Source organism: Aspergillus affinis, assembly GCF_023601865.1.
Source record: "Aspergillus affinis strain CMG 70 chromosome Unknown NODE_40_length_256409_cov_85_802654, whole genome shotgun sequence".
NCBI classification, from domain to species: Eukaryota; Fungi; Ascomycota; class Eurotiomycetes; order Eurotiales; family Aspergillaceae; genus Aspergillus; species Aspergillus affinis.
In genome coordinates, this window is record NW_026515821.1 from 157,789 (window position 1) to 176,371 (window position 18,583).

The 18,583-nt window shown below is 52.7% G+C and overlaps 6 protein-coding genes across 6 annotated transcripts; 3 read left to right on the forward strand and 3 right to left on the reverse strand.

The window, feature by feature from the left end:
* Window positions 1–2,264: 2,264 nt before the first annotated feature.
* On the forward strand, window positions 2,265–2,741 carry nhp6 (high-mobility group nucleosome-binding protein; the record flags this gene model as incomplete). Its single annotated transcript, XM_053100058.1, has 4 exons — window positions 2,265–2,322; window positions 2,375–2,470; window positions 2,523–2,644; window positions 2,706–2,741. 4 exons carry the CDS (start codon window positions 2,265–2,267, stop codon window positions 2,739–2,741), a joined length of 312 nt encoding a protein of 103 aa, XP_052956251.1.
* Window positions 2,742–5,164: 2,423 nt separating this feature from the next.
* KD926_007225 (uncharacterized protein) lies at window positions 5,165–7,155 on the forward strand (the record flags this gene model as incomplete). The annotated part of the gene is made up of 8 exons (XM_053100059.1): window positions 5,165–5,580; window positions 5,654–6,064; window positions 6,122–6,199; window positions 6,253–6,485; window positions 6,537–6,648; window positions 6,706–6,810; window positions 6,869–7,047; window positions 7,109–7,155. The coding sequence occupies 8 exons, from the start codon at window positions 5,165–5,167 to the stop codon at window positions 7,153–7,155; spliced, it is 1,581 nt and encodes a 526-aa protein (XP_052956252.1).
* A 466-nt stretch (window positions 7,156–7,621) lies between these two features.
* Window positions 7,622–8,761, reverse strand: KD926_007226 (CCDC174 family protein; the record flags this gene model as incomplete). The annotated part of the gene is made up of 1 exon (XM_053100060.1): window positions 7,622–8,761. One exon carries the CDS (start codon window positions 8,759–8,761, stop codon window positions 7,622–7,624), a length of 1,140 nt encoding a protein of 379 aa, XP_052956253.1.
* Window positions 8,762–9,059: 298 nt separating this feature from the next.
* KD926_007227 (homoserine dehydrogenase) lies at window positions 9,060–10,283 on the forward strand (the record flags this gene model as incomplete). Its single annotated transcript, XM_053100061.1, has 2 exons — window positions 9,060–9,090; window positions 9,202–10,283. 2 exons carry the CDS (start codon window positions 9,060–9,062, stop codon window positions 10,281–10,283), a joined length of 1,113 nt encoding a protein of 370 aa, XP_052956254.1.
* A 153-nt stretch (window positions 10,284–10,436) lies between these two features.
* KD926_007228 (heme-dependent oxidative N-demethylase family protein) lies at window positions 10,437–12,786 on the reverse strand (the record flags this gene model as incomplete). Its single annotated transcript, XM_053100062.1, has 4 exons — window positions 10,437–10,667; window positions 10,792–11,549; window positions 12,343–12,625; window positions 12,721–12,786. The coding sequence occupies 4 exons, from the start codon at window positions 12,784–12,786 to the stop codon at window positions 10,437–10,439; spliced, it is 1,338 nt and encodes a 445-aa protein (XP_052956255.1).
* Window positions 12,787–13,622: 836 nt separating this feature from the next.
* Window positions 13,623–16,627, reverse strand: KD926_007229 (putative DUF221 domain protein; the record flags this gene model as incomplete). The annotated part of the gene is made up of 3 exons (XM_053100063.1): window positions 13,623–15,839; window positions 15,903–16,448; window positions 16,547–16,627. The coding sequence occupies 3 exons, from the start codon at window positions 16,625–16,627 to the stop codon at window positions 13,623–13,625; spliced, it is 2,844 nt and encodes a 947-aa protein (XP_052956256.1).
* Window positions 16,628–18,583: the final 1,956 nt, after the last annotated feature.

Genomic DNA, 18,583 nt, shown 5'->3' on the forward strand with positions numbered 1-18,583 from the left:
CGTATGCCGTATGCTATTTCATTTGATCAGGGCCTAGTGTCGAGCCTGCAGGGTCTGTCCACAGCAAGACGAAGCATGTATGGAGTACTCCGTACAACATCTCAAGTGCGGGCATAGCTAGGTCACTAAGCCTCGTGCCATAGTTATGTTAAACAACAGGGTATCTATCGGCACGCACACCTGACTGGAAAGGAGGACCGAGTGCGGGCGTAAGCAGTACACCTACAGAGTAGGTTCGGAGCGTGGCATACGGTGTACTCCGTACTTCACATTGAATCGGACAGTTGGTTCTCATTCTAAAATTATTATTCTCTATCCCAATGAATAGCTGGAATCAGAGCGTCCTGCAATGGCGAGTTTCCCCTCCATTTAGTCGATATGGTGTAGGTGACATATTGTAGCTCTGCGACTGAGTATGTCCTCCAATACTGGTATGTACCTAGGGCTCTTTATTGCAGGCTTTCGCTTTCAATCTGAATTAAATCTCCTCATTCCAGTCACTACTAATTCTCGGAGGGTATCGCATCTCCGTCTGCAAGAGGCCCCCGCGTTTGATCCGCGGGTCGAGACTACAAAAATCTCGCTTCCCCTCAAGAATAGTAATGTGGGGGAAATCTTCTTGTTCATCTAACTTAGAATAAAGGGAGCAATGATTTGCTGGTAGCGTTTTCCTCCCAACGTCTGTAGGCTCTGTGTGAATGCAATAATGAATGGATGTACCGTTTCTGATTGATCTGGGAAATCGCGCTGCGCAGATCGGAGGCAGTCATGTGACTCGGAGCAGAGGGCTCAGCTACTTCTTAGCAGTACGCACCGGGATGCTTGGTGCACACCGCCCGCTGCTCGCTTCTACGGTGTACACTCAGTAGTATGATCCGTACTAGCACCGCCTTTCGCCTACGGAAAATCCTACGCGCAGAGGTAACTTACCTGTTACCAACAAATGCTCCGACTCACTTTCCCGTCTAGTCTGTTGCTACCTAGGTACTGCTACTGACTCTTAGTGGCGTACCATAGATTACCTGCCTACCTTACACCTCCACGGAAACCCTCAAGGTATGAGGAGGGTATTGTAATATACAGTACAGTCAGACAACAGTGGAGCTCCAGGTCGATTGCTCAGCAACGCACCCACACACACGCAGAAGAGAGAGAGAGAGAGAGCTCTGTTTGACGACATTGCGAGCGAGTACGGTGTACGCCATAAAAACCACGGAGTCCACCTGTAGAGGTAGAAAGAAAAAAAAAAGAACAAGTTGTCAATTTTAGTCGAACTTGAAAGAAAGATCGATTTTAACGAAGAAAAAAAAAATAGTAGTAGACGGAGAACTAAATGCTCTCAAAAAGAAATTCCCTCGCTGAGGCATCCTGGGGTACCTGAGGTGTGCACCGGACTTAGCTGGGCAAGCTGGGTACGAGACGTATGGTACGATACCGGTCATTTGGATTCCCCCCCTCCCAGAGCGAGCGACCAGCCAGTGAGCAGGAATTCCCTTGCTGTGCTGCCCACTTCACCCCCCTTCAGTCCTTCAGTCACGGTGGCCCGCCTTCCCGTCTCCCTCGCTCGCTCTCTCCCTCCTACTACTACTACTCTCCCCTCTCCCTCTCCCTCTCTCTCACTCACTCTCTCTACTACTACTCTCTCACTACGCTTCCCTTCTCCCATACAATTCTCTCCCCCATACAAAAAAGTACGCATATCCGCGTCGGTGAGTACCCTAACACAACCTCCCTTTCTTCGCAATGCTTCTACCACGCAATTTCTTTTTTCTTTTTCCCTTCAAAACGTCTTGTTTCCATCTTATTTGCTTGGTCAAAATGTCATTTCCCTGAAGTTTTTCTTCACGTCCGCACCGTCCTGCTGTCGCGCATCTGCGCCGGCAACTATATACATCCCTGATCAAGCATCATGTTCGCGCCTATTGCTTCCCACTGGCAAATTTGACTCCCTGCGATTTCTTATTCTGAGACATGTCGTCTTCGAAGTCAATTGCTAGGCAGTTGTTTTTGCGCGCTTTTCCTTTGCGTGTTTGACCTGCGCCCGCGATCACTCTACTCTTGTTTGGGCTGCGCGCAACACCGCGCAGCGCCCACACTCTCGATTGCGCGCACACCATCGCGTCGTCGCTCAGATTCCCTTTGATTGAATTTTATTTTGTCGTTACCTTGCATTTTGTTAGGACCTGTTCTTCTGTCATTGCACCTCACTCAAGCGTTTCATCCGATCCTCTCTAACGAAGCATCAATAGACTTAATCACTCAATATGCCTAAGGAGAAGACCACCCGCAAGCCTAAGGCCCGTGTTGAGCGGAAGAAGAAGGGTATGTGTCTCCCCATTGCCATCCTTTGAGGCACCGCTGACCACGATTCCAGACCCCAACGCTCCCAAGCGTGGTCTTTCCGCCTACATGTTCTTCGCCAACGACAACCGTGAGAAGGTTCGCGAGGAGAACCCCGGCATCACCTTCGGTAAGTCTTGCGCCCGAAATTTGCGTCTCGGCCAATGCTAACTGCTTTGCAGGTCAGGTTGGCAAGATGCTCGGTGAGAAGTGGAAGGCTCTGAACGACACCGACCGTCGTCCCTATGAGGAGAAGGCCGCTACCGACAAGAAGCGTTATGAAGATGAGAAGGCCAGCTACGCCGTGAGTTCCCCCACAGCAGCGTCCTGAAACCTGAAGGAGAGCCCTGCTAACAATGCGATAGGCCGGAGCCGCCGCTTCGGACGAGGAATCATCCTAAATGTTTACCTCTTCCCCTTAGCAGGTCTCGTTTAGCTTGACCGGTTGGCGTTTCTGTGTCGTTTGTTTTCGCTGATTACTGGCCTCTGTGTTTCGTCGCTTCTTATATTTCCTTTTTCCTCAATGGCTTCTGGTATGGGATGACGGTGGTATTTCCTTGCTTTTTTCTGTTTATGAAGGATCTTCGATGGGAAATGTTTACTGTACGACATGGCGGCTTTTGGGACGAATCGAGGAGCCCGGCGCCGATGATTACGAGCGACGGGATTACCTCGTTTTCGAGTATCTATGGTGCAATAAGAATGGAAGCTGCAGAGAGTGTTGTAACGCAACGCAAGCTTTGTTGTATACTAGCCTAATTGACCGCATCCTTCTTTCATTTCTTGTCTGTTATTTTTTTTTTTTTTTTTTCCCTTCATGGTGGATGCCAGCGCCGCATGCTCCTGTTGTTGGACCTTTCTTTGGGAATAGGCGTTGTCCGCGTGGGCGAGAGTCCTTGTGTTGGCGGCGTCATGACCGAGAAAGACTGACGCGGGGGTTGCTTGTTTACGTGTCCGACGCGTCGTGGTTCCGACCTCGGCATTGATGCCTGAGGCCAGAACAGCTGGCCGTCAAGTTGTTCAGGCCGTGAAGGATTCCTTCCGGTGCAGCCCGTCAGAATGCAGATAAGGGAAGCGCCGGCTTTATCTATTCCGTATTCTCTCCTACGAGACACTACCAAGTATCACCACCAGTCCTCCGTACCAGGTACACAAGTTGGACCGCGCCTGAGGTGGAGAAGCCTGTCATGCGACGACAGCGTCCATCTCTGCACGTCAACACTCGATATCTGGCGCAAAACTCGTCCCCTGTTTATTCATCCACTGCGTGTCTGCCCGAAGATCACGGCCAGACCACTGAAGTGCATATGTCTGGATGACTCGAACTGAATCTAGATGACTTGGGGAGATCTGCATGGCGGTTGTCAAACTAGCCACGCAAAACCAGGGACGGTACTCCGGACACGATGCTGGACTGGTTCTTTTATACTCTTGCCCCATCATGAAGTCTTCGGGTTCGCACCTAGTAGGAGAAATTAGCTTGAACCTGGCGGTTTCATTTAGGGCTCGCAAAAACTGCCAGGAAAGGGAACGCGTCCCAAGCTGCATGGCTGGATCGAGAGCTATACTGCAAATAGACAGTGTAAGCACCGTACTCCTCGGTAGCGATCGAGTTCTTCGGAGTGTTTGTTTTGAACTCAGTCGATGAAGATGCCAGGGGAAGGAAGTTTAATCAGAAACTCATAACAATGCGTTGTACTCCGAGTCTCCTTCATGTCGAGTCTCGTGACCAACCGGAATCCCCGTGACTTGAGGCTTCATCTCCTCGTAGTACAACTTCTTTACTTCTTCCGTTGATGATCCCTCGCTCACTCCGGTTGTACAGACGGTTGTCCCCACACATCTGCAACCAATTTGATACGGATGCTCATGCTCTAATGAGAATGGCGATGATAACTTAATGCTTCCCAATCATCCGAGTCCATTTCTGCAATGACATGCCAAAGCATGGACGAATGACCAGACTCGCGGGGTTGCACACCATCCCGCTTCTCTTCTCTTCATCTCTCCCATCACCGCTCAATTCCGCCCATCCACTTCCGCCGCCCATTATTGGCTTCTTCTCTCCAAAGCCGCATGAACACGTCAACGCTCCCAATCCCAAAGACAGTTAGCCAGCCCTCGGAGGCCTTCTGGTTTCACCCCATTGTGCTCCATTTGTCTGTCTGAGAGCCGCAAGTAAGCATTGCATGGTTGAGGGTCTCGGACACGGTCCATTGACGAGATCCTGCCCCACTTCAAAGGATTCTTGTGCCCGCATTCTTGCCTGGACGGATGATTGATGCTTCCCTGCTTGACTACTAGATTGACTCTATTTTTCCTACCGTCCACTTTGCTTCTGCTGGACCCTGTGCTTTGGCGGATCCCTTTTGGGTCCTACTTGCGGTCTTCTTCCGGAAGACGCCAATCGACATGCATCGGAGGGGTGTCTTTGCCGATAGAACGTCGCTTTCTGACTCCTTTCATTGTCCGTTTGTGACTGAGTTGTCGTTCGGCTGCCCCCCTCCCCGGTCGATTTTCTGATTACTTTGTAGTCCCACTGTGTGAAGCTTTTTTTTATTTATTATTTTTTTTTGTGTCTCCGGCCTGGCCGCATTAAAAGACGTTTGCCCTATCTTAGTTCCGTCCTTTATATTTAAACATCCCACTTGTGATTGTGATCGGCGTATATCTTGTGGGCGGGCTGCCTTTCACCGTCTTCTTTTTTACACATCCCTCTCCACGAGTTCGGCCCTACGAAAACCTCCTATTTGTTTCTTTTGCGGTCTAAAGGCAAGGGCCAAATCTTTATATATGCATGGTCAACACTAGAGGCTCATCCACTATGGCCCTGCGCACTTCTGCCGATAATGCCGAAGACGTGGCCGCGGGCTTCACCATGTTTCGCGATCCTCTGCCCGAACACTCTACCGAAATCACCGGTCTTATTGCCGATCTATATTCCATTAGCACGTCTCTGAAGAAGCTGGAGGACCTGACGAAACACCGATCCTATCGTCACAACTATGCCGCTGCCCATGCCGACTTTGAACTAGTCCGTACTAGTTTAAAGTACACACTGGAGGACATCGTCGACTTCTTTGGGGATCTAGAAGAGCGACCGGCTTCTAGTCGAGATACCTACAAGCGTACATGGTTGCATCTATGCACTTACTTCCGGGAAGAATCGCAAGATTCTTTGTCCACGCGCTTGGCCAAGTATAAGACCTTCCTGAATGAATTGGATGATTTTATGAAAGAGTAGGTCGTCTTGAATCTTTGCTTTTTCCCCGTCCGCATCAGGAGTAGCATTAACCTTACCGGCTGGATCTAGCAAACATCCCGATGTAATTCTTATGTCCAATCTCCGCAGCAACATCAAAGCGCTATATATACAACAGAGCAATCGCCTTATACCCCAGCTGGGCTCCATCTCGCTGAGCACGCCGTCCACTGTGAGCAGCAACAGTGCCGATCCGGGTAGCCCTGTCAGCGATCGCAAACCTCGCAACCGAAGGTCATATGAACGGCAGAGACCTTCTCGGTCGTCTCCACAAACGCCTCTCTCTCCATCATCAGGGACCTCCTCGGACATTCCTCCATCCGTTCCCGATATACCGGGCTCCCCTCTCACAAGCTCAGTCACAAGCAACTCTTTCGGTTCCACTTTCCCTAGCGATCATTGGGCCCGAAGGGTGTTTCTAGATGACCATCCAAAGACTACTATCCCATACGTAGGCGAAAGGTGAGGAAACTTTTGACAACACGATCTCTATAAGACCGGGTGCTGATATAACCCTAGCTCTAAATGTCTGGGGGATATAAAGCCTGGAGCTAGGCGATGGCTGCACGAGGAAGGATTTGAAGAACTAGTTCAACTGTATGTTCGTCGTGGAGATTTCACTTTGCATGAACCGGGCTGACATCCTACAGGGCTTTCAATGGGGACTCCGAGCTTCACGTCTACTTCTACCAACGTGAAGAGGACCATCGAGCGCGCATTATGTGCAAGACTCCACGGGGTTCGAGGTCGAATGAATATTCCTGTCTTCCCTTGAATATGCTGGAGGTCTTTCGGGTTGGCTCTTGTTTGCAGCTGTGCCGGCGCCGCCGTGGAAAGTATGACCTTGAGTTGTGGGCCAACCTCAAGTTCAGCACTATTGAACGTATGTACAGTGCTCTGCTTACTTTAGGGACATTGCTGATGGATTGAGTAGATATGGTGCTTTTCTTTTGCACCTTCTTGGCCCTTCGCGCTCAGGATTGCCACAAAACCGTGGAACGCATTCGTGACTACGAGTTAGACGACGAAGAGGAGTTGTTTGGAGGGTAAGAGAGCCACGTAACCAGCAGAGAGAAAATCCATTATGCTAATACATGTGCTAGGCAAATCGTCGATGATAATTTTCTCCATGCCCTGCGCGTCTACCGGGACAACATTTCTGGGGCCGTCAGACTCCAGGCGTCCGTACATAAGGGGGAAATGAAACGGTAAGAAACAGCCATGTGGTGGGTCATGATCTTCTGGCTAACTATTATATTTATTCAGAGCGCCAGTATGGACTGCCTTTATCACGCACAACATCCGCAGTCGAGGTTGGATTCGGCGGATGGACAGCAAAGTTGTGGTATTGCGTGAACTTCACCCCACCGTTCTTACAATTTCCGATTATAATGCCCCTCGAACATCTAAAGGGGAGCACATTTTAAAATTCACAAATAAAGCTGGTAAGTTTGGACATGCTCAACATCAGTTATACACGTGGAAGTTGACTAACGAGAGGATTAGACGCCCAGGGGTTCATGGAAACCATGACGGAACTTGCACACTCATGAAAAAGTTGACCTTGCAACCGCTTTGACAGATGAGGTTTCAAGTATTGTCAATTTCACAACCGATCGTTTTCTCACAAAACTGAAAGAAAGAAAAAAAGAACACAAAAACAGGACGCTTTATGATGCTGGTATACAGAACCGCACTCTAATATTGGATAGTATATAACCATAACGACTCACGAGCTATGGCCATACGATATGATGAATCGACGTTGACGCTGATGACTCGGTACCATTGCTTTCTCACTTGATCTTGTGCCTGACTTTTCTATTTTTTGTATTTAGGAACTCTTTAACTGGGTGGGCAGCGATTGATTCTATATGGTCCATCGATGTGAACTTTTATACCCTTTTCATTGCTCTCTTGCGCGTCAACAATGTCTATGTCTTATAAGTTCAGAAACAAGGATCAATTCATTAATCTAGGGGGGTATCATAAATATCAAATGCAACAGTATACAGATCATTAGGCATCTGTTTCCACCGGGGCGGATCCAGTCCAATCTCCCACGTCGCCTAACCCAGCCAAGAACATCTCCGCACGCCTCTTCGACCGCAGTTCGCCGATTGCCTTTCTTCGTTCGTCTTTGACCTGCTCCCTCTCGGCCTTCCTCTTCTGCCGAGCTTCCCGCGCCCTCTGAGTTTCATCACGCGCGCTAACGAGCTCTTCCATTTGCTGCCGTCGCACCGTCTCGTCTTTCGAGAACGCATAGAACCCAGTTCCCCGGTTGCGGACCTCGGCGTCAGCATCGTAATGCGTTTCTCCCGGCGGCGTAGGCGACCGATCCCTTCGCGTAGCCAGATATGACATCTGCGACGCAGCCGTGGCCGACGGATTGAACGCCTCCGCCTGCACTGTCTCCCCGTAGATCAAGTTCTCCGGGCGCGACGGACGCCAACGCTCCTGCATATTCGACCGCTGGCCCGACTCTTCATCCGCCTTTGCTCGCGCCGCCCGCGCCGCTTCGGCCCTGGTCCCGCGACGTGTCCGACCCAGCTCATCTTCATAGGACACGACGGAGGCGTTGTCATCATCCTCCGCATCGCTTTCCTCTTCCGATCCGGATCCCTTCTCGCGCTCCGCGTCTGCCCATTTCCGATCAAAATCCACCAGCCCCTCGCGCTCTTTCCGTCGCAATCGAGCGAAATATTGATCTGTACTGCCCGTCTCTCCTCCTCGTCCGTAACCATCCTCCTCATCATCACTATCCGCCGCCAAATACGCCCCGCCCTTCAACTCTTCATACACCCTTGCCTTCTCCTGCATGCGCCGCTTTGAACGATGTAGCGCTGCGGTGTCCGCGCCACCAATGTCCTCCGTGCGCTGGTGTGTCTGGAACACGCCATTCTCGTCGTCGCGGAGATCAGCGGCGGCACGTTTTTGGGCGCCTTTGTTGTGTCGCGCGAAGATGTCTGATTTGTTTGATTTCGACGGTCGGGGGCGTCCGCTGCGTGTTGATGACGAGGTGGTGGATGCGTCTTTTGAGTCTTGGGAGATGAGCGAGGAGAGGGTGGTGGTGAAAGCGAGGTTGGAGGCTGAGGGGGCGGAGGATTTCGAGGTTGAACTTGTTTTGGGACGCGGGATTCCGTAGAGGGAGTCGGACATTATGATATTAAGGGAGAGTGGATTGCTGATTGGGTTGATGTTTTGATATCGAGGCTCGCATGAGCGAGAACGAAGACGCAATCGGAGCAAGGCGGTCACCGCTTTCGGGGGAATAATGACTCAGCAGAGGACCCCCGCGACGGAACCCCTCCATCCATTTCAGTTGGCTCGTCTTCTGCTCTCCATCTTCATCTTCTCTCCCCGTTTCAATTCGAAGGTTAGTCAGGGATTCTGATTGATTTTTGTGGCCTTGCGGATCTAATCAATTACAGTCTTTAGTTTTCATCCTTCAATCATCATGGCCAGCCCTATCTACCTCGGTGTCATTGGTATGTCTTTCTCAACTCCACTCAGTATAAGTTCAGGATGGCTATGACTCGACGCATCAATTCAACTCAATCAAACCTACAACACTATACTAACCCCATCCTTCCATCCAGGCGTCGGCGGCGTCGGCTCTGCCTTCCTGAACCAACTCGCCCGTCTCCCCAACGCCCCCCAACTCGTCCTCCTCGCGCGTTCCACGCAGACCCTCCTCTCGCCGACACCGGCCTACTCGCCCTCTATCCCCGCCACGTCGGACTGGCAAGCCGCCGTCTCGACCCCCTCGCTCACCAAATCGGGCGCGCTCTCCGCCGACGAAATCGCCGCCTACCTCTCCGCCGCGCCTGGCCGGTCCATCCTCGTCGACAACACCAGCGACCCCGCCCTCGCCGCCTCCTACCCGACCTTCCTCCGCCGCGGTATCTCCATCGTCACCCCAAACAAGAAGGGCTTCTCGTCCGACCTCGCCCTCTGGAAAGACATATTCGCCTCCGCCGCCCAGGGTAACGCCCTCGTCTACCACGAATCCACCGTCGGCGCCGGCCTCCCCGTCATCTCGTCCTTGCGCGACCTCGTCGCCACCGGCGATGAGGTCACCCGCATCGAGGGTGTCTTCTCGGGCACGCTCTCCTTCCTGTTCAACACCTTCGCGCCCAGCGGCTCCTCCTCGTCCGCGAAATGGAGCGACGTGGTCGCCCAGGCTAAAGAGCTCGGCTACACGGAGCCCGATCCCCGCGACGACCTGAACGGCATGGACGTGGCGCGGAAGCTGACGATCCTGGCACGGATCGCGGGTCTGGACGTCCAGGCGCCGGACTCGTTCCCCATCGAGTCGCTCATCCCTGATGAGCTGGCCTCCCTGCCTTCCACGGCGGACGGCATCACGCAGTTCATGACGCGTCTGCCGGAGTTCGATGCCCAGATGGCGGCGATCAAGGAGAACGCCGAGAAGGCGGGCAAGGTGGTGCGGTACGTGGGAAGCGTGGATGTCGGCAAGAAGGAGGTCCGCGTGGGTCTGCAGCAGTTCGATCGCGATAGCGCCATCGCGGGTCTCAAGGGCAGCGATAACATCATTAACTTCTATACGAAGCGTTACGGTGGAAACCCCTTGATTGTGCAGGGTGCCGGTGCCGGTGGTGATGTCACTGCTATGGGTGTTTCTGCTGATCTGATTAAGGTGGTTCAGCGATTGCGTTAGACTTTCTTTCTCTTAGTCTAGGGTTGGAACTATGAGTTAGAAAAAATAAAAATAAAAAATGGCATAGACGATGAAGATGAATGAACGTAGTTGAATCTGAACATGAACCGAACCGAACAAAAAGCATGACATTAGATTTAGGAACACCAAAATCTAAGACCGTAAGAATCTCTTCACCGCATCGCCCCAAACCGGCGCTCTCTTATACCAATGCATCTCAGGGACATTCCCCTCCTTGAGACCGTCAATCGCGACGGCCATATCCTCGCCGAGTCCTTCATCCTTGACGGATTGGATCGGATACGTGTATGTGTGGAAAGCAAAGACGAGGGCTTTGGTGTGAGGGAGGCGATGAAGTGTTTGGCGTTCACAGCGGAGGACGGTCTATATCATCATTTAACTTGGTTAGTTCGAGTTTCAGAACCCATCATATATAGTCTGAGTCTGAGTTCAGAGTCCATCGAGCAACCGAAATGATGTGAGAAAGAAAAGAGGAGGGGACACCCACCGAATCAACATCCAACCCCCCGTCCTCGATCACCTCATTCTCACCCCTACCCTCACCCTCAGTACCATGGACACCCCCGAATGCCGCAAACAATTCCGTCTTTGTCAGAACGCTCCAATTGACCCGTTGTACGAACTTCCCGACTTCAATACGCGTAAAGAACCGGTCCATACTGCGTTCCAGCTTCTCCTTGTACCCTGGCACCGGGGCGTGGATGTTCGTCAGCCTCAGACCGATCTTCTCAGCTGGGTTGAAGCCCGATGGGAAATAGGCGGTGTAGGCGCGGAGGACGTATTTGGGTTCTGGTTCATCTTCACCTTTTTCTTTTTCTTCTGGGTCGGTGGGTGTTGGAGTTGGGTCCGGGTCCTGGCTGGACGAAGAGGGAGAGGATTCCGGTAGGAGGATGAGAAAATCCTCGTCTACGAGGGAGCCGAGGATTTCGAGCTGTTGGCGGCCGTTTTGGGGGGTTGCGGTCCAGTTCAGTGGTGCCTCATGGCCGGTAACGAGGCTTTGCAGGACGGTGCGTTTTTCCGCGGTCCGGATCACTTGGAACATCCGAGGGTATCGGGTGGGAAGGTAAGAGCCCACGACGAACGTGTAGAGTTCATTGATCGCGGCGAGGACGTGAGGATCCTCGGGGTCGTTGATGGCGATGACGACGTCGGGGTATTGGCGCAGCAGATCAGCGCGAAGAGCCAGTCGGTCCTTATATGTCTTATCCATAGGGATGAGGGCAGAAGGGTCGAGAGAGGACAGCGCTGCGTTGTCATGGTGTTAGAATGCAAAAGCTCCTTGGTGGAGTCGCAACGACCAACTTGCCCATTGTCAGATGGTATTTGGGCTTGAAGGGCCGGAAGCATAGCGGTTCGGCGGTTTCCCAGTTGAAATCGGGCAGCGGTTCAATGGGCGGATAGCCCGTTGATCCTGACGAGAAATCATGGCCGTGGATATCGAGCTGCCTCTGCGTGGGTTGGTTGGTTAGTCTTATCTTGACCATTTGGCAGAGGGGTGCATCGTACTCGGTTCCATAGACTGAACAGCCAGATTGCTACGACCAAGAAGAGGACAACCAAAGGATTCCTCTCGGCGTAGAGAATCCAGTCGTCCAGGCTGTCCAGCTGCATTGTGGCCGTGCCTCGATGCTGTTCAAGTGGGGATGTTGATAGAGGAAAGTCAACCCCAAACCTTCGGACCAGCAACCGCGGATCTTAAATATCAGTGCCTGTTATGATTTGCCGGCAAGGCCGCCCACCGCCGATTGCACCAAGCACCGAGCGGACCTGAACCTCGAGCGATCTGCATGCAGGACAAGACAAGGGAGAGACATGAAGGATTCTGGCTGGCAGACCGACCCTCCCCGCTGCTCAGCCACTAAACCGAATCCAGCAGCTGAGGAGAGAAAAGGATATCGCATTGCTCACCAGAGCATAGATAGACCACGCTCGTTTCCCCAATCAGCTTCTTAGTTCAGTTTGGTTCGGTGGCTGAACTGTCCAATACCTAGTACCCAAACACCGGAACACAGTATAAAGCAGAGCAAAACTGCTTAACCCTCCATCTTAGAATCGGTCGGCGTCCTCCGTTTCACCGACCCCTCTGCCTTTGAAGCATCCAGCTTCGTCGCCGTACTGATATCCTCATAACCCGCTAGCCCGAAAGCTCTTCGTTGCCCGTCCGGTCTCTCGTTCAAGCTAGGCGCGCGCGGTCGTTGCATTCCTCTCGCGCGACCTCCAACCACGGGGAGTTCATACCCCAACGTCCGCCACAGATACAGGCTCACGTCGAATATGAGAAGTACTGCCCAGGGGAAGATGGTGATTATACCGAGGATGACCTATCGTAGAGTTGCAGGTTAGCAAGAAGTCCATACTGACCCCGGTCTGCTTGCAATGTCGACGAGGGGCAGCCAGAGCGGATGAACAAACTTACGAAGAACCGAGCAGCCCAGCTCTCGACGTAGATCAAGTCTTGTGGGAGGATAGAATACCACGCCATTCTCCTATATAGTATATTTGGTATAAATCGTGCTGCTACCAATAGTGTCGTTGCTGTTGTCTTAAGGGTCCGATGGTCTGTTTCTGTTTCCCAGACGAGCAAACATCCGGGCAGAGCACCACGTCGCGAGGTCGCTAGGCAGAAGGCTGGGCACTAGTCGGTTGTTCCTAGCGCTCAGCAGACCGCATACGTGTGATTCGACGGTACTGGGTTTAGGATCCGGGCCGAACGCCGTTCGTCTCCTGCGCACACTGGTCGGGGATTATTGATGTGTTGATGTGTTGATTGCTGGTCGGAGCGGTTGGCCTCGGAAATGCGGCCCGGGCGGGAGCCGAGGTATTTTGGTGAGAAGTCGGCGGAGAGAAGTATTTGGGAAGATTTGAGATTAAGGGAGCTCTTCTAAGGTAGGAATTGACCTAACCGACTTGACGGAGGTGAAGGGGAGCAAAAGAAAGGTAGTTGTTGGAGTGTTGACAACCCCTGGAAATAAAGTGGAAACGAAAGGGGGGAATCAGGGCGGACCGGAGAAAACGTGGACTTCCGCCCACATTCACGTAGGGCATTCATCTTCACTAATTGGTGTCAATGTCAAGAAATTTTAATGGAGAGAATTCTATATATTATGTACAACCCAATTCCTGCGCAATACAATACAGCAAATGTCCAGATATGCTTGTGTACAGCACCATATGTCCTGTTGACTCCGAGGTAGTCCCAAAATACAATCGTCATGACCCACGCTCTATACAATCAACAATCAAACAAAAATAAACAAGATAAACCAAAAGTCCACAGTCCCCAACAAAATACAAAAAGAAAAGGTCATCATTCAAAATCTATCGTGGCGCACGAAAATGCTCATATGAGGTGGGATTGGGTTCGTCCTGATCCACAGGCCCGTATCCTCCGGTTCGCCATCGACCCAGCGGCGTCGTCGTCTCGCTGATCGCTGGCCCTTGAGCCTGGCTGAGGAGCCCGGCATGACTATCGTCTTCATGCTGGTAGAGCCCTTGGCCCACCGGGCCGCTGTCCATCCGGTTCAAGGGCGTGCGGAACGCCGGGTGAATCTGGTCGTTACCATTTAGATCGTACGGCCGGATAGACGGGAGCGACGGCGTCGGAGAAGATGCGCGCGAGGAGGTGGGCGACCACTCGCCGCCCAGATGGCTGCGCGGAGTGTGAGAGCGTTCGGTAATGAGGTCGTCGGGGCGCCCGTAGATGCCGCCGCCAAATTCGTCGCGGAAGTCGGCTCGGTCCTTGTAGTAGGAGAAGTCGAGGTGGTTTTCCGGAACAACCTCGAAGGGGGCGTTCGGGGGAGCGTCCATCTTCTTGCCCGGGTGCGACGTGGACATGGGATTCATGGCGATATCTGAGTACTCGCCCTCCGGACCCACTGAGCCCAAACGACCCCGGTAGATGCGACTCAGCGCATCGGCTGCTCTCGCATGCACCATGGGAGTGATCAGGGGCTTGTAGAGGGCGGGATGGCCGAACCGCGAGTTGAGTCGGTCGCCGGCCTTCTTGCTGGGTTTGCCCACCGCCAGAGCTTCGGCGTCGCTGAGATTGGCCCGGTTGTAATACTTGATGTCGCTGTCGAAGGTCTTCATGCAGTAGATCTTGAAGGCTATCATCAAGAAGGGAAGTGGAATCACGCAGAAGACCATGTTCCAGGTGCCGCGCGTCTTAGCCACCAGGGCGATCACCACGTTGGCGAGGATCGTCGCAAAGACAAATCGGTTGAATACGACCCGCCAGAAACGTCCGCCGGATTCGTTCTTTGTTATGAATACGTAGAGCAGCATGTATTTCTTCATGATCGCATCCATGCCAAAGTACAGCGCGGTAACCGGAAGAACGACGGGCTGCAACGTAGCGAAGCAGAGAGCGACCGTCGCATAGTACAAGAAGTAGTTGTAGTAGCTGGCGAATTGGAACTGTGGCGGCGCCGTCCACTCGATAGCCTGTCGGGGCGTGGGAGACAGGAAGGTCTTGGAGAACCAGACCCAGAACACGTTCACCAGCTGGACGAGGTCGATGGCCGCTCCGAGGTTTCGCTGCAAGAGGTAGGTCACCCAGAACGGCGAGACTTGACAGAGGGCGCCCATCACCTTCCCGTAGAGCGCCCCGCCTTTGATGGTGTTCCAGGCATCCTCGCCACTGTTCGACTTGACGAGCGTTGCGACGAAAGTCCATGCGGCCGAGAAGAGGGAGAAGACGACCAGGTTGTTGAAGACAAAGAAGGCGTACAGGTTGTGCAGCACGTGCCGTTCTCTCGAGGTTTTCGTCACGTCGCCGGCTAGAATGGCCATCCGACGGAAGATAATGGGCAGAAGGATGTAGACGAGAGAGGTGATGGCGGGTGACAGAATACCTTGCACAGCGGCCCAGACCTCGGAATGGCCGTTCAGCGAGGTCTGAAAAGCCGGCCAGACCAGACCCAGGTTGTTCAGGTTCGACAAGAAGACGGCGATGAGGGCGTTGGGAACGATCCAGATCACCGTCAAGATGGCCGAGTAGATCCAGTTCATGAACCGCTTCCATTTGCGAGCCCCTTTCGACAACGGCAGGTTTTCCCAGATCAGGTCGCTCGGTCGGGGAGCCAGACGGATGGTCGTGCCTTGAGAATGCTTGTTGCGCGCAGTGTAGGCCACCGCATGCGCATGCTCGATCATTTCCCAGCTGACGAAGCCGAAGGAGAGGGCATTACGCTTGTCAATGGACCCGCGCACGTGCCGAATTTCTTCCTCTAGCCGTTGAATTTGGTCGGTCAAGAAGTCGATGGCATCCACTTTGCCTTTGACGCCGTCGCCTCTGTATTTGCGCGGGGGCCGCATAGTCGGGCGATTGACGGGCAATTTGTCGGGGTTTTTGAAGTATTTGGCCAATACCGACTCGAGCTCCCGCACCGCTTCTTCGTGTTCCTTGATCAAAGCAGGGAGACCCTTGACATTACGGCCAACAGAAGCTCGGGGTACGGCGGCGGTAGGGTTGACTTCGTCGACCAGGCGCATCACACCCTCGTCGGATCGGGCCGAGGGAGGAACATCGGTGATCTAGACATTCAATCGGTGAGTTACCGGGGGAAAGCTGGGGTTGACCAAGGATGCACGACATACCATCAGAGTCCGGGCGTGCAGACTGCGCTGGTACTCCGAGCTTTCGAAATACGCCCTGCGGAGTGCTCGGACTGCCTTGTAGTTACTCCAGAGAAAGTAGGCGATGATGATATCGAACGTCCAGGCGCAAACGACTTGACTCCAAATGGCATTCGCTTTGACATTCAACGGGGTCATGGTGGAGAAGACGGTGAGGTCATTGCCGTTGCTGTCACTCTGGGTGATATTGACGGGAATCATGATGCCGCAGCCGATGATGCTGAGCAGGATGAAAATGTTCCGGCACATCTTGGTGAAGCGCAGGAAGATGGCGGCATCGAGACCGACAATGTCAATCAACTCCTGCTCTCTGGTTTTCAAGACCGGTTTCACCCAGGCGAAAAGACCCTTCCCCACGGGAGGCGGAGTGTGTTTGCGGTCGGCATGCTTGACTTTGGGGGCATAGACCACCGAGTGTCGCGGGCGAAAGAGCGAGAAGAGCAAGGCGAGGATGATGGCGAGACCCGCGGAGGTAGCCAAGGAGGCCCAGACGGCTTTCACTTGAAACTGGGGATCGGGTTAGTTAGCGTCGCAAGAGATGGAAACAGAATCGGGGAGGTAATCGCGTTGCGTCCACGAGTCAACAAAGGAAAAGGTAAACATACAGCCGATTTGAACGGATCCTGAATGAGGTCGAGGAATTGATCCGCACCGCCCTCACGGCGTTCGAGAGGATTAGAATCCATGACCAGAGAGTCGAGACGGCATGGATGGGACCCGTTAGGGGGCGAATTGGAGGTGGAAGTGCGTTGAGGACGAAGAAGTTTCTCGCCAGGAAAAAGGGTTTATGAATGGACAAGAACGACGAATGAACAGAACAAGCGAAGAAGAAGAAAAGAACAGAAAAGAAAAAAGAAAAAAAAATGAACAGACCGCGGAGAAAAGACAGTAATGACGATGCGGGACTGGAGAAACGACAGGAAGAACAGGACAAAAGAGAGCAAGAGAAGAGGCGCTGAGGCAGTTAGCGCCGGTGGAGCGCGGTGGAGGCGGGTCTGGAACATTATCATATCTACCAGTACCGCATTCCAACCTCAGGATTTGGAGAGATTCGCAATCGCAAGACGTGGGAGTCTGGGTGATTCGTGGTCAGTGGGGACCTTTTTGGATCCTGGTCCTCGGGCACTACGGACGAGATCTCTGGAAGGGGGGTTTACTACTATTGAAGACCGCACGAGGTGTTGTATACCATTACCCTCCAACAGACTCCGACTACACTGAAGAGGGACTGTCAAGGTCAACAAAGGGACTGCAAAAACTTGAGCAACCACAAGAAACAGTTGGGGCCCACGCGAGTGTCCTTCATTGGACACAATCCGGCTACTATTTTGGCCAACCAATCCGCGTCTGTCACGGTCTGGAACCTTCTGAGACACGGGCGGGTGGATCTCGGCCTGATTGGCCCAGGGGTCCTATCGCGTCAGGTGTCGACGGCATCCTCAGGCAGCCATTGTCATTTTCTGCCCACGCGATTAAGAATCTGACACTCGACTGTTAGTGTCTTCTCTACCATCCTCCCAACTATTTCCTTACCTAGGTAATATCTGGTAGGACTCTCCTCAGTACATAGAATTCTCCTCCAGTCAACACCCCCAACCACCGGAGTCCTCCGTCCACACAGTAACCACCCAACGTTGGTCGTCCGTGCCATAACTAGATCCCCAATAGTCAGACATCCCCAGCAACTCCAACCCGTTAGTGCCGCGATGGCCATGAAATAGTGTCCAACGCTAGCCGCAACAATCTTTAAATAGCTCACTCAAGCTCTACGTTGTCCGCCGCTCCCGGGAAATTTTCTGTCCCCGGAGGACCCTGAACACATCATAGGTATTAGTTAGTGAACATTTAACCAGGGAAATTGCCGACGGGGCAGTAGATCGGACGAGGGGCTCTTAGGATGTCTTGGCTTTAAGCGCCCCGGACGGGGTATTTACTTCTTATGTGAGGAACCGTGAGGTTGTGATGGAGTATGACTAGGTATGGAGTAGAGACTCGCTCTACTGTGTACGGAGTCGTGTGTACGAGCAATGGATGGATCAGTGGAGTGTCAAGACTCATTGCTCCTGGCTCTCTACAGTAGTTTCTTGCTACGTATCCGTATCTACTATCTACTGGGCACGGTATACTCCGTATGCATTCTACCCAGAGCCGAAATGAACAGGACCACCTGTTCTTGTCGAGGGTGGGTAACGCAATTTGAATCGGAAAATAACACAGGTCATACCGTCATACTCTGATCAAGTAAAGGAAGGACAATTTAGTTCCCAGCCCCATACTCCGTCCACACTACTCAATACAGCAATTCTGCTGATTAACAACCGACAAAATCATCAGACCAAAAGTTGGTAGCACCGCCTCAATTCACTAGCCACACCACCACACCATGCACTGCCACGATGATCGCCACGATGTGGCGGCTCGGGGGGCCACCGATGCTTGCCTGAGGCAGCCAGTGGGTGGTGGATCCCAAGGAGGGGCAGCCCCTCCTTCCCTCGACACCCGACGGTTACTCGGACAATCAGACATACGGTGAAGCATTTGAAACAGCGGTGGTTGTGCATGTTGGGATTTGAACCGTTTAGGACAAGAAAGAGCTCATTAGTGTAAATTCGTCTCCATACTACATACATCGTCATCATCGT